This window comes from Schistocerca serialis, chromosome 3 (genome assembly GCF_023864345.2).
Source record: "Schistocerca serialis cubense isolate TAMUIC-IGC-003099 chromosome 3, iqSchSeri2.2, whole genome shotgun sequence".
Taxonomy (NCBI): Eukaryota; Metazoa; Arthropoda; class Insecta; order Orthoptera; family Acrididae; genus Schistocerca; species Schistocerca serialis.
In genome coordinates, this window is record NC_064640.1 from 309,630,261 (window position 1) to 309,644,309 (window position 14,049).

The 14,049-nt window shown below is 40.2% G+C and overlaps 1 protein-coding gene across 22 annotated transcripts in view; it reads right to left on the minus strand.

Moving 5' to 3' along the window:
* LOC126470108 (ensconsin-like) overlaps positions 1-14,049 on the minus strand; it is a 406,217-nt gene that overhangs the window by 103,826 nt on the left and 288,342 nt on the right. For 15 of the 22 annotated variants that reach the window (XM_050097706.1, XM_050097699.1, XM_050097703.1 and 12 more), the window contains one exon: positions 11,266-11,537. In XM_050097706.1, coding sequence (XP_049953663.1) covers positions 11,266-11,537 — 272 coding nt within the window. The remainder of the gene's footprint in view (positions 1-11,265; positions 11,538-14,049) is intronic. The other 7 variants (XM_050097707.1, XM_050097705.1, XM_050097689.1 and 4 more) reach the window with 1 other exon arrangement.

A 14,049-nucleotide genomic window follows, 5' to 3' on the forward strand; every position in this document is an offset into this window, starting at 1 on the left:
GAGGAACACAAATCACAAGAGAAAAACACAGGACTGATTGCAAAACAAACACTTCTGCAGATAGATTTCATGAGCGATGAATGAAGAATAATAAAATTTCAAATCAAGCAAGTGAAATGTGCCAGGAAACCTAGCACAATAACTGAAAAATGGGGCTTAACAGTGGAGGGAGGGAGGGGGGGGGGGGGGGGGGGGGACCATAATGCCTGCACGGAAAGTTACATCGGACACCTGCTAAAATGAAAGGAGAAACAGCTGTCATTAGAACATGTAAAACAGAACTCAAAATGCTGACAGTGATGTCTAAAATATGTAATCCTTAAGCAAAACTATAGCAATTACAAAGTTACAACATAACCACCACTGATGCTGTGTCAATAAACCACCCAGGACTTTACAGTATTGTATGAATACAATTTCTTGTTATTTGTGAAGAACATAAAAAAAATGAACTGACAAGAAAGAGTAAGAGTTTCTAGTTATTTGAAAATTTTGCTTTTAAGATATTAAATTTTCCAAGTAGACTTTGGTGGCCAACATTATTTAAGACTTCATCAGTCACAAACTGCCACCAGAGTCATTTTCAAACCTTCATTCTATTGAATCTTCATTTGTGAGATCAAAAATGGTGTTTTCTGAAGAAAACTGGATCTGTTCTCTGTCACAGTTTATTTGCTAATCTCTATTTTGTTTATTGTTTAGAAAAGGGTAGTATTAATACTTATAGGAAATGCACTTAGGGCCTTACACTTACTGCAAAAATTATTGGGATGAGTTCTATCTAGTCAGTCAATGGATTTCAATACTTTGGTCAAGATACACTCAAAACTGCAGCCAGAAATTTAATGAATCCTATCCTCAAAACTGATATCTTATAGCATTTGGCTCATTATATTCACTGCACCTGTATCTATGTGTTTACCAGGTGTACAAGTATGAAATATAGACTTTTTATCTTAAAAAAAGTCAAATTCAGAACAATGATAACTAAGGCTTTAAAGTATGCTCCATTGTTTGTTACACATTTTTACCATCTTACAAGCTATTTGTGAATACCACACTAGTAAAAATTTTCCCCTTTGCTGCAAACCCTTCATCGAGCCAATTTTTGACACCTTTGTACAAACCAAAGTTCTGCTCAGCAAGTGTGTGAACCATTAATGCAAACAAGTAGTAATCAGAAGGAGCCAAGTCTGGTGAGTAAGCTGCATGGGGTAGAACTTCCCAGCCGAGTCCTTCCAATGAATCAGGAGCCAGTTTTGTCATATGTGAAGGAGCACTGTCATGCAGAAAAATGAATTCTTGTAGCCTCTTTCAGTACTGTGGCCTTTTTGCAAGTAGTGAACAGTTCAAACAGGTCAACTGTTGCTAACATTGAGTATTAACTGCTTCCCCAGGTTTTAAAAGTTCATAATAGATCACATTCCTCTGGTCCCACCAAACATAGAGCATTGTCTTTCTGCCAAAGCAATTCAGTCTTTTGGTCGATGTGGATGGTGTGCCTGGGTCCACCCAAGATTTTTTGCACTTGGGATTTTCAAAATAAATCCACTTTTCATCCCCTGTAACAATATATGATGCAAAAATGACTTCCTTTTGTACTGAGTGAGCAAAATATCATATGTGTTTTTGTGCTTTTCTATTTGCCTGTCATTCAAATCATGTGGTACCCATCTAATGGTCTTCTGAATCTTTCCCATCTCTCATAGCTGATTGGAAATAGCTTGTTGACTAACAATTCCAATTGGTCGGTGAGTTGTTTCTGTGTTTGTAAATCATCTTCATTCAGCTATGCTTCCAATTCCACATCTTTGTTTTTTTTTTTCTGTTTTCAATGTTCCGCGTTTGCAACATCAAAGTCACCATTTTTGAAACGCTGAAACCATCGTTCACACATATCTCGCACTGGAGCATGTTCACCATAAGCTTCTTGAAGTAATCGGTATGATTCAGCAGCAGTTTTCTTCAAATGAAAACAAAAAATTAATGCTGTCCACGAATGCTCTTTGTTCACTATAAATTTTGATATATTGAACACAACAGCACAACATTATGCACACACTTTTCCAATTTATCACTTGTGCATGTCTGTCACTTGCTGATGACATAACAAAATGGATAGCACAAACTGCGTTGGTGCAACATCTGTTGTCTGAAATCCGCATTTCATACTTGTACACCTGGTACTCTTCGTCTTTATTCTTTCAACCATCTTTAAAAATCTACAGCACAGTAATGGTCCGGGACTTGAATCCTATAATGTCACATTCTTTGTTTCATTTTTAATGTTCTTTCAGGTCGTTTTTACTTTATTTTTGTTCATAATACATAGGTTTAGATTTTTTGATGACACACTGAAGAAGTAGACAGTACTGTATGTAACACAGGTTCTGTTCTTGAATAAAGTAAACTAAAAGGCAGTGCATAACTGCATCATGCTGGCTGGGAAAATTATAACCAAACCTTCCTGTAGGACTTTAATACTTTAACACAGTAAAACTGAAGAGCTGATTTATATTGGGAAAAGTTTTAAAATCTGCAATATATGACTGAGTTTAGCAAAATGGAACTGCTCTGGCAGTTTAATGTACTAATTTGGTTACATAGCGAAGTAACATGGAAATCAATTAAGAACAAAAGTAATATAAAGGTTTCAAATGCACAAATACATAGTTGCTTGCAGTCACATTCAGATAATAGATCTTTATTAAGTAAATCATAAAATTAGATCTTCATTAAGTAAACCATAAAAATACAGAACACTTAGCAGCTTTTATGAGCCTGTGTGAGGAATAGTGAGACTATAGCAGAAAGCTGTTTAATAGAAAGGGATTCCTAATGAGAACAACTTATTTAGGAGATGTGGCAAAAGATAAACTGTTTACAAGTAATCTAAAATTAAATATATATGACAACAATCTATGCATCAAGTTAACAGCATAGATTCCTTCAGTTGGGGGAGAAACGGGATAGAAAAAAGAAGACTAATCATGAAATAAGTCACAATGGGATCCAGAATATCAGCAAGAAGGGGAGACAGCAAATCTCGATGAGAGGAATTATCAGCACAATACTGATAAAAAACACCATACCACTGAGCATGCAATGGAAGACAAGAGCATTGATATTGCACCCCATTTCACTGTGGTTCCAACTTGGACAAGTACATGCACTAAACTACGTCAATACAATCATACTGGCTCAGCCATTTGTGACAGCAGTTGTTCACGGATGTTTATTTTGAAATAATTCTAGAAATCGACAACAGAAGGCAGCACCAGTCAAGGGATGCATAGTGAGACGTCCGTACATTATTCTCATACACAATTAGGCCATTTTTCGAGCGATAGATGGCTCACGCCCTGATTAATTAGCTTGCAGTGGTGCTGGTCTCTACTGGTGAGAAGCAATACATACACAGTTCTTTTGGAAAGAAAACGGATAACACAGGAACTAATCAAAAAACTAAAGGACTTGATGATACCCCAAATACTTAAACATTTGGTGTTGAACCAATGTAAACTGACTCTGCAACTGGATCAGAGTATGAACCCGTCAAAGAAGTGGAAATTATCACTGAAAGTTGGACCAGATCAAGACCAAACTTCTAAGAGAATAAAGAGAACAGCAGAGGCAAAAGAATAGCTTTCTAAGAACAAATGGAGTGACTTAGAAGGTCTTGAATCTCCAAGAAAAGACTGTCTTGGCATGAAGGGGGTAAACAGATACCTCCTATTTCCAAGAAAGGAAATTAGAGAACAAGGCAGCAGTCTGATATTCTCACTTAACAGAATAAGCAAATCTAGAAAAAGCTGAGCCACGAAGCAGGACCAATAGTACTGGAGACATAGTTTTTGTGGTGTCACCGCCAGACACCACACTTGCTAGGTGGTAGCCTTTAAATCGGCCGTGGTCCATTAGTATACGTCGGACCCGCGTGTCGCCACTGTCAGTGATTGCAGACCGAGCGCCGCCACACGGCAGGTCTAGAGAGACGTCCTAGCACTCGCCCCAGTTGTACAGCTGACGTTCATAGCAATGGTTCACTGACAAATACGCTCTCATTTGCCGAGACGATAGTTAGCATAGCCTTCAGCTACGTCATTTGCTACGACCTAGCAAGGCGCCATTACCAGTGTATATTGAAATGGAACTTATGTACAGTCAAGAGAGATGTACACCGATTGTGGATTAAAGTTAAGTATTACATCCACTATGTACTTTATTTGCTACTATACATTCCCTTAACTGTTCCAGACCTCACGCCAGTCTGCGTGCAATTAAACGCGTGCATTTCGGCCTCCTCTAGCAACACGGTGTTGGCTCTTCTGCCAACACTTCAGTTTTTAGGGTGGAGATAATCCAATAAGGATATCCACTTGTTAACATCACCTCACAGCAGGAGGAACTAGTTCAAATGGCTCTCTTGGAAAATACAACAAGTCAAGGTGCCAAATTCAGGAGAGAGTGCTGGAAAAAAGCTGCTCCCCTCTGTCTGTGAGAAGATGGGGATGGGGCCTTTGTAGGAGGAGGTGAATCTGCTAGTTAAGACAGCAGTGGAACTTTTCAAGACCACAAAGATATCAATCTGTATACATAAAAAATTTACTAAAGATCGTATTGTATTGTATCTTAACCAGGGACCTAGGAATGACAGAGAGGCTCTGTCCCCGCCGCAGCCACAGTGGTCCACAACCCCACGACGACTACCGCAGTCCACTTCAGCCCTCCGCCGCCCCACACTGAACTCCGGGTTACTGTGCGGTTTGGCCCCGGGTGGACCCCCCAGGGATCGTCTCACACCAGACGAGTGTAACCCCTATGTTTGCATGGTAGAGTAATGGTGGTGTACGCGTACGTGAGGCAGACGGAAAACTGCCTAAAAACCATCCACAGACTGGCCAGTTCACTGGACCTTGACACAAATCCACCGGGCGGATTCGTGCCGGGGACCAGGCGCTCCTTCCTGCTCAGAAAGCCGTGCGTTAGACCGCACGGCCAATCGGGCGAGCTACAAAGGATACTACTCCAAAGACTCTGTTTGAGAAAGTATCGGTTCAGAATTAGAATGTCTCAACAGGCAACTGGAGGATAATTAACTGGAGAGTTGCATCTGATGGCCAAACCCTCGTGGCGGAAGTTGGTGAGAAATCACTGAAGGCAATGCTAAAATGGGACCTAAAACTGTACTTAAGAGTTCTCTCAGGTTACTGTCAGCGTGATTATGGATATAAGAAGCAACAACAGTGGCACGCTGGTAACTGCAAGTGTTTCAGATAAACCTACAGTACAGTAAGGGGGCAACTGCCACCTTGAGTCACCTTCCAGGAAGGTAGGAGGTGGAGATGACTATGATCCAAGAACTCTTGTTTATATGAAGGCGGTGTATCAGGCCTGAGAGGAACTGGACATAAGCTGACTTATGCTAGGAATGTAAAAACTCTCATAACATGTTAAAAATTGATTGTGACTCATGTTGGTGGTGAACTCTTTGTTCCAAGGACTTAGTGGTCATCAGGATGAAATAGTGTGAGAAAGGCATCTCAAGGGAATTTGTATTGTCCTCAGCTTACCTGCCTTATGAAGACAACAGCACTCCTTACTCCCAGAAAGCGAGGAGACTGGTAAACACGAGCTTGCAGTTGACTAAACAACTGCTGGTTGGCTGTGGTGCCAATGTCAAAAACCTGGTGTGGGGAAGCAGTGAAACAATCACCTACTTGAATATCTACTGGAGATCAATCTACAGACAATGAATAATGATAAGAAACCTACCTTCAAGAATAAAAGAAGGTAAGAAGTACCTGACTTAACTTCTGGGCTCATCTTAATGTGTAGTTACATCAAACAATGGCATGTGGTGATAGAGCCATCCTTATCTGACCACATGTATAGCGCGTTTAAGGTTGAAATGGGTATTAAACAGTCCGTGCTCTATAGGATTTGTTGGAAAACAGACCAGGACTCGCATAGGAAAGAGTGAAAGTCAAGTTTAAGTGAAGTTAAAATTTCGATAAGAAATCCAGCAGACTTACAGGAAGTGGCAGGTAAACTAATGGAAGGGAGAGGTACTTTGTTTCACTTTCTATAATAAAAGGTAAGATTCCCTGTCAGTTTAATTGTTGCACACAAAATCCTTGGCCTTTAAACCATACAGTGATGGACTCAAACTCATTTATTTTACAATGATTCCTGGCCCTAACAATAAATGGCATATTGGAAGTGAAATACCACCAACCCATCTCCCCGCAACACACCTCTGCTATTAAAAGCCTCCAGTCCAGCAATGGCTTTCACAGTGTCACCAGGATAGCACACAATTACAGCAGTCACCCAACCACTACCATGTTGGGCTGTATGTTTCTGCTCCAGTGTAAAGTTGAGAACACATCCGCAAAACATGGATGGCCCTTGCTGAAAAACTTGCGCTCCAACATTACTACTAGTGGTAACATCTATATTATCAATAGCCTTATAGACCATCAGGCGAGAACACTAAATATCCTCCTATAGCATGGAATCTCTGTTTGCTGTCCAGTGCGTCAGTTATGGTGCAGCTGTGCATGCAATAACACTGGACAACAGGGACATGAGTCAGTCATATTTCACCTCCAATGTGCCATTTGTTGTTAGGACCAGTCTGTTGCAGGACTGTCATCATGACTTTTTACTTCGAAAATTGTCCAATCATGAAGAAGTGCACAAATAGGAATGTACCTTAGTGGAACCATAATATTAAATTGCAAAGAAAGCAGGTAAGAAGACAGTTCAACTTTGAAAGAAGGAAAGGACAATGGGTAAAATATTGGGAGGCGCTTGCAAAATATAATCTTGTTGTTAGGGAAGCAGAACAATAATCCTGGATGGTATTCTGTGAGAAGGTGGAAGGTACAACTATTAGGACCAGACTTCACAAAACCCTCACAACAAACAATAACAAACCTGGGAGGCACACTAAGGAGGACAGTGGGATGCAAAGACAGTGCATGAGACACTGGATGTGAACCCCAAGAAACACATCGCTCAGTGTACTCTGGCAGATGATGCAGAGTAAGATTCAGTCTCTCTCAGGTACTGGTTTCAGTAACCAATGGGAGAACTGGGAATCTGTCAAAAAATGATTTAACTTCAAGAAAATCCAGTGAGTGATATGAAAGTTTCAACCATTCAAGTCACCAGGCCCAAATGGAATTCTTCCAATCTGCTGTAACTAGCAGGAGAGGGACTCTGGGCAGACAGTTCAGTCATTTCTAATGCTTTGAGGACAGTGAAGGTTGTTTTCATTCTAAAGGCAAAGAGCACTGATCATACCAAGACTAAGGATATGAGACGAATCAGTCTCTTTTAAAGACATTAAAAAAACTGGTTAATGTACGTTAGGGAAGAGAGGTTAACTGTAGTTCCTCTGCATGAAGACCAACACGCATATCAACCAGGCAAAACATGCAAAACAGCACCTCAAAAACTTGTTAGGAAGGTAGAACAAGCTAAAACTTTCATGAAATTGCTCTCTGCTTCTTGCTCGGTGTTGAGGGGACTTGCATCGATACGACCTTCAAATCCATGGTTACAGCTACTGGAGAATTAGGATACTATATGTAGGTGGATTAATATCACCCTGAGCAGATGAAAGGTAAAAGCCACCATAAAGGATGTCTGTTGTGGAACCTAGAGGTGAATGAACTAACTGGAGGCTACTTTCGCAAAGGTTTCACAGACAATGTAGTCATATTAACACTTGAGAAATATGCAAGTGCTACTAGAACATTGCCACTGCGCACTCTAAACACTGTACTAAACTAGCATAAGAAACAAGATCTAAGTGTCAGTCCCTGGGAAACTATTGTAGTACCATTCATGAGGAAGCATATCCAGGACATGGATTGGAAGCTTAAGTCCTTCCAGGTAAGTTCTACCAAAGAGTGGGTAAAGAAGTATCTATGGTGAACACTGAATGTGAAACTAACATGGACCCCTCAAATAAAGAATTTATATATTCCAAGGCAAAGTGCTATGTGTGCCTTAGGAAAAAACAGAGGTCTTAGTCTCAAGAGCATGTACTGGATATGCGAGGTGCATTCAAGTTCTAAGGCCTCCGATTTTTTTTCTCCAGACTGGAAAGAGATAGAAACATGCGCATTGTTTTAAAATGAGGCTGCATTCATTGTCAATACGTCCCAGAGATCGCAGCACCGTACGACAGATGGAATTTTACCGCCAGCGGCGAGAATGAGAACTGTTTTAAATACTTAAAATGGTGACGTTTTCCTTACTTGAACAGCGTGCAATCATTCGTTTTCTGAATTTGCGTGGTGTGAAACCAATTGAAATTCATCGACAGTTGAAGGAGACATGTGGTGATGGAGTTATGGATGTGTTGAAAGTGCGTTCGTGGGTGCGACAGTTTAATGAAGGCAGAACATCGTGTGACAACAAACCGAAACAACCTCTGGCTCGCACAAGCTGGTCTGACGACATGATCGAGAAAGTGGAGAGAATTGTTTTGGGGGATCGCCGAATGACTGTTGAACAGATCGCCTCCAGAGTTGGCATTTCTGTGGGTTCTGTGCACACAATCCTGCATGACGACCTGAAAATGCGAAAAGTGTCATCCAGGTGGGTGCCACGAATGCTGACGGATGACCACATGGCTGCCCGTGTGGCACGTTGCCAAGCAATGTTGACATGCAACGACAGCATGAATGGGACTTTCTTTTCGTCGGTTGTGACAATGGATGAGACGTGGATGCCATTTTTCAATCCAGAAACAAAGCGCCAGTCAGCTCAATGGAAGCACACAGATTCACCGCCACCAAAAAAATTTTGGGTAACCGCCAGTGCTGAAAAAATGATGGTGTCCATGTTCTGGGACAGCGAGGGTGTAATCCTTACCCATTGCGTTCCAAAGGGCACTACGGTAACAGGTGCACCCTACGAAAATGTTTTGAAGAACAAATTCCTTCCTGCACTGCAACAAAAACGTCCGGGATGGGCTGCGCGTGTGCTGTTTCACCAAGACAACGCACCCGCACATCGAGCTAACGTTACACAACAGTTTCTTCGTGATAACAACTTTGAAGTGATTCCTCATGATCCCTACTCACCTGACCCGGCTCCTAGTGACTTTTGGCTTTTTCCAACAATGAAAGACACTCTCCGTGGCCACACAGTCACCAGCTGTGCTGCTATTGCCTCAGCGATTTTCCAGTGGTCAAAACAGACTCCTAAAGAAGCCTTCGCCGCTGCCATGGAATCATGGTGTCAGCGTTGTGAAAAATGTGTACGTCTGCAGGGCGATTACGTCGAGAAGTAACACCAGTTTCATCGATTTCGGGTGAGTAGTTAATCAGAAAAAAAATCAGAGGCCTTAGAACTTGAATGCACCTCGTACATCTCTGTAATAAGTCCTACAGTAACTTTTGGGGCTAGTGTATGGTGAATTAAAATAGAACAGAAGGTAGCTGCTAAGGAGCTCAAGAAGGTGCAAAGATTGGCCTGCTGAGCCATGACAGACAGAATTTACAGCACACCCATTGCAGGGATGGAGATCATGTCGGACATGCTCTCATTATGCATCTGAATTACAATGGAGGCAGCAGTAAGGACATACAGATTACAAACAAACAAAAATTGGAGATCTGTAGGATATCCAGAATCCATCAGTACTATCATAAATGTGGTAAATATAAGGATGGCTGGGAAAATGCTGGCTGGCAAAAAACTTCCAGCTGCCTCGACAAACCTTTCAGTATAACAATAGGCAGCAGGGAGCATTAGATGAATGAACCACAATACTATTTAGGTGACAGTCTGGTTTACTGATGGGTCAAAAACATTTGAAGGTGCTGGGGCCAGGGTGTACGGGGCACAGCCTAAACTAGAGAACGCAGTCTCTCTAGGGAAGCTGGCTATGATATTCCAGGTGGAGATATCCACTATCAGTGTGTGTGGAGGAGAATCTATGTAGGTGCTACAAAAATAATAACATCTACATTCATTCAGACAGCCAAGCACCTCTAAAATCTCTGTAAGTTCCTGCAACGAGATCAGAGATTGTCACAGAATGCCATGAATCCCCTGTGAGGCTAGAGGAAAGCAACAGGGTAAACCTGCTGTGGGTTCTTGGATGCTCAGGTATTACTGGTAATGACCAAGTTGATAGGCTAGCCAGGACAGGGTCAATGACACTTTTAGTTGGATTGAAACCTGTCCTAACTATAATTAAGGTGATGATAAAATCTAAACTATGTAGCTGGATCAGAAGGCGACACTTAGAACTTTGGACTGAGACTCAAAAACAAAAACATGGCAAGCTAGTAATGCCAAGTCCACGTTTAAAGAGAAGCTCTGCAGCTGTGAGGTTGAACAGGAGACAGATTAAATTCACGATAAGTTAAATGACTGGCCATGGCAACTTACTTGATGTGGGGCATGAAACAATCACATTTACTCTTCCAACGCAAAACACTGGAGGCTCAAAGACACAAAATATCTGGTTCAGTAATTCCTGAAGAGTTTGTGTCTGGCTGGCTTTACTGGAATGACAGGGAGAGAGAACACATGATAAACTTCGTTTTGGTGAAGGCAACAGGGCTAAGACCACTGTTGTTTTTTCTCTCTTCTTACATGAAATAAAATGAAAATATATGAAATTTCACCTAATTGTTACCAACTAGTGTAAACACAGAAACAGTTATCATGCCTGGCATGGAGGTCATGGCATCCAGCTTCTGAGTATAAGAGATGTCTTGATGGTTAGTTTGTATTAAATAGTGGATGTGTTACAAGGAGCACTAGTTACTGCATTTCTCTACTAAGCTAACTGAGTAATGTCACCAAAGAAAAAAAGATAAGGAAAATTGAAGGAGGAGATTCGGCTCCATACTAACAAGATACTTAAACAACAGAAACATCAGCTGCAGCCATAGTGCTTGGGATCAAACTTATTCCCTGGTGGACCGGACAAAGCCCTAGCCACTCTACTGTTAACTTCATGTTCTAAATGAAGCTTACGACAGCAAACAATGCAATATCACTTGAGTGAAAGCTCTGCAAAAACAATTCACTGCAGAAGTTTGTTAATGAAAATTGAATAGCTGCCAAAAGTATCTAAAATCCCATGATGTGATTATAGCCCGTGATTATTTCCTGTATACCTTCTCTGCAAGTTGCTGGTGGTGTATTTGTCATTGATAACAATGTGAATTAGCAAAGACTTCTTTATGGATAATTTGAAGTAATATAAAAGTCAAACAATCAAAGTACCTGATTTTTTCGCAATATGGCTTCCCTACGGTCCCGCTCAGCTTCGTATATTTGTCGCTTGCGTTCTTCCACCTGCAGTCGTCGATCATTGTCCCGTTGCCTGAGCTCTTCAATGCGCCGTCGTCGCTCCTCCTCCTTCTGTTCACGAAACTTCTGGGCAGCAAGAGCCTGCTGCTTCAATTCCTCTAACTTCCTTTGCCGTTCTTCATTTTGGCGTTCCTTTAGCAAACGTAGCCGCTCTTCCCTGTCTCGTGTCACAGCATCCTTTCCTGCTGCCATAAAAAGAGTGGAAATATATCTACAGACTGAGTCTACTACATATAAAAGAAACAGAAAAACTGAAATTTAACTTTTGTACATAGAGGATTTCATATTAACAGATAATTTTACCAAAGGCTGAACAGTTATGTCACTGAATAGGTAAAAACTGTTGTATGAAATTGAAAAGTTCTCTTGAATTCTTTACTCTCCTTTCAGTGGCAGAAAAATGATAGCACTTCCTTATAAAATGGGAAAATTTAATCAGCTATGAAAAATGAAGTAACAGGCACATTTACATAATCAAATCCTACAGCGTACAAGTTTATAAAGCATCATAAAAAATTCACAATAACATTATTCACAAAAAAACTACGGTTATGTTTGGGTACTAAAAAGTCAAAATAGCAGCTTATTGTGACACTACTTCTGCATGGGATGAAGTAAACTGCTTCAGAAATCTACATCAGACCACTATTTATTTGCTAAGGTGAAATGTATTAGTGAAATCACTTCACAGTTAAAAGAACCAGTTTTGGATGGTAGGATGCAAGAACACTCTAGCTAAAATTTCAATCAGGTGAAAACAAGAATGTCATTTAACTCACTTCCAACATTAAAATAAATTCCCTTTAATGTTAAAATGTAAGAGGATTAAGTGATATTAAGTATCACATTGGCTATGTAATGAGAACTATTTCTTACTATCAAACATAATGAAATGTTAGTGTTCTCACAAATAGCAAGTCAGAGTTTCTGTGCAACAGAAATACGAGATATATTCAGGGGGCTCAACAACATCAAAACACAGAAAAATATATCGAGAAATGTAGCAAGATGAGGTTACAAAGAAAACAGCAATACGACAACGAACAGTTGTCAGACCAAATTTAACATCATGAAAGATATTAAAAAGAGGGAAGAATACTCTATCTCTATTGACTATTCGATGGATGATACGTCTGTCTCACTGTCTTTTCATGATGGCCAAAGTAAACGCAGTTTGGAAGATATGACAGGGTTTGTATATTTCCATGCAATGCAACAGAGAAAGCAACACAAGTGCAGAGGTTGTGGAGATGTTACTAATAGAGCTTGCACTGATGGTGAGAGGCCACCAAGACTTTTCACAGGACTCAGCATTGCAATATTTCATGGTACTAATTGCAGCTACTCTTGGGAAACCAAGACAGTGAAATAATTGGAAAACCTAATAATAAAATCTGTCTACTATCTTTACAGCACTTTTACTGTGTCAATGTACATTCTGGAGTCACAGCTTCATCATTAGGAATTTATAACTTCAGGTGAACATTCTTAGGTGTGCAAATTATCTTAACTGTCTGACTAGGCAGTACACATTTCATGGTAACCCTGATGATAAAGCTGTGACTTCAAAATGAAAATTTGACAGCTTAAAAAGGCTATAAAGACAGTACTCAGATTTATTTATAAAAGTAGTCCAACTATTATATTCTTTATCTCTTGATCAAGACTGGTATGGGAGCAAGAGTTCATGATCATTGAACTAGTATTTGATAAAAAAAATTCTCTTTCTTTTCTTTCCTTTTTAAGATATGCTTTCCATCTTACCAGTTGGTAGCTTCAACTCACCTAAAACCTAGAGCAATTACAGTCATTGAGTACATTTGTAAAAGTTGTACTATTGCTCAACATAATGGAAATTTTGGGTTTTCTTGCATTTAACAATGGACATCAATACAATGTATGACAGAAACAAAAAATATCAAAACTTTGAGTACTGCAACTTTCTGCTTTCTGTTTTTTGTTAGAAGGCTCCAATTAGCAAATTTTCCCATACTGGTGGACATGTAAGGAGCAATGGTGACTGTATCAAATGTAAAAGGATAAATACAAAGCATAAACCTGAAAAGATGACATCAGTTTACCTTTACTGCCTACAGTAGTCACACAAGCATGCACTCTGATTTATTCTTTTATCCATGCAACAGTACTGGAAATTTTGGAAGACTTAAAAATCTACACAGCTCATGTAGTCTCTTCCACTCCTCCAAGATGTAGGCAAAGTTGATGAGGATGCAACAAACAATGGTCAACTAATTTCCATAAAATATATGAAATTCGCTGAAGGCTCAACTTTCAAGTTCAAAACTTCATTAGGCTAGAAGATCGTACTGCATGACCACAAACTTTGAAATGCATGGCATAGTAAGAAATACACACTAATGAAAATAAATAAGTTATCAGGAGATCATCAAGTTCCTGATAGGTTTTACACTGAGAATACTGTTGGATAAGCTGCTGCTTCTTAGCAAAAATTTACTATGACTATCGCAAATAAAACAATCTTTGTGACTAGAAAAGAATATTGGTTAGTTCTCATTCCATGTAGGCTTTCACGGCCGGCGTCTTTATCAGTAAACTCTTCCGGGCTAAGTTGCCGTGGTCGATCTGTAGAACTTCTTCTCCCTGACGTTTCGTTCTCAACTACGGAGAACATCTTCCGAGGTGAGTCGACTCACCTCGGAAGATGTTCTCCGTAGT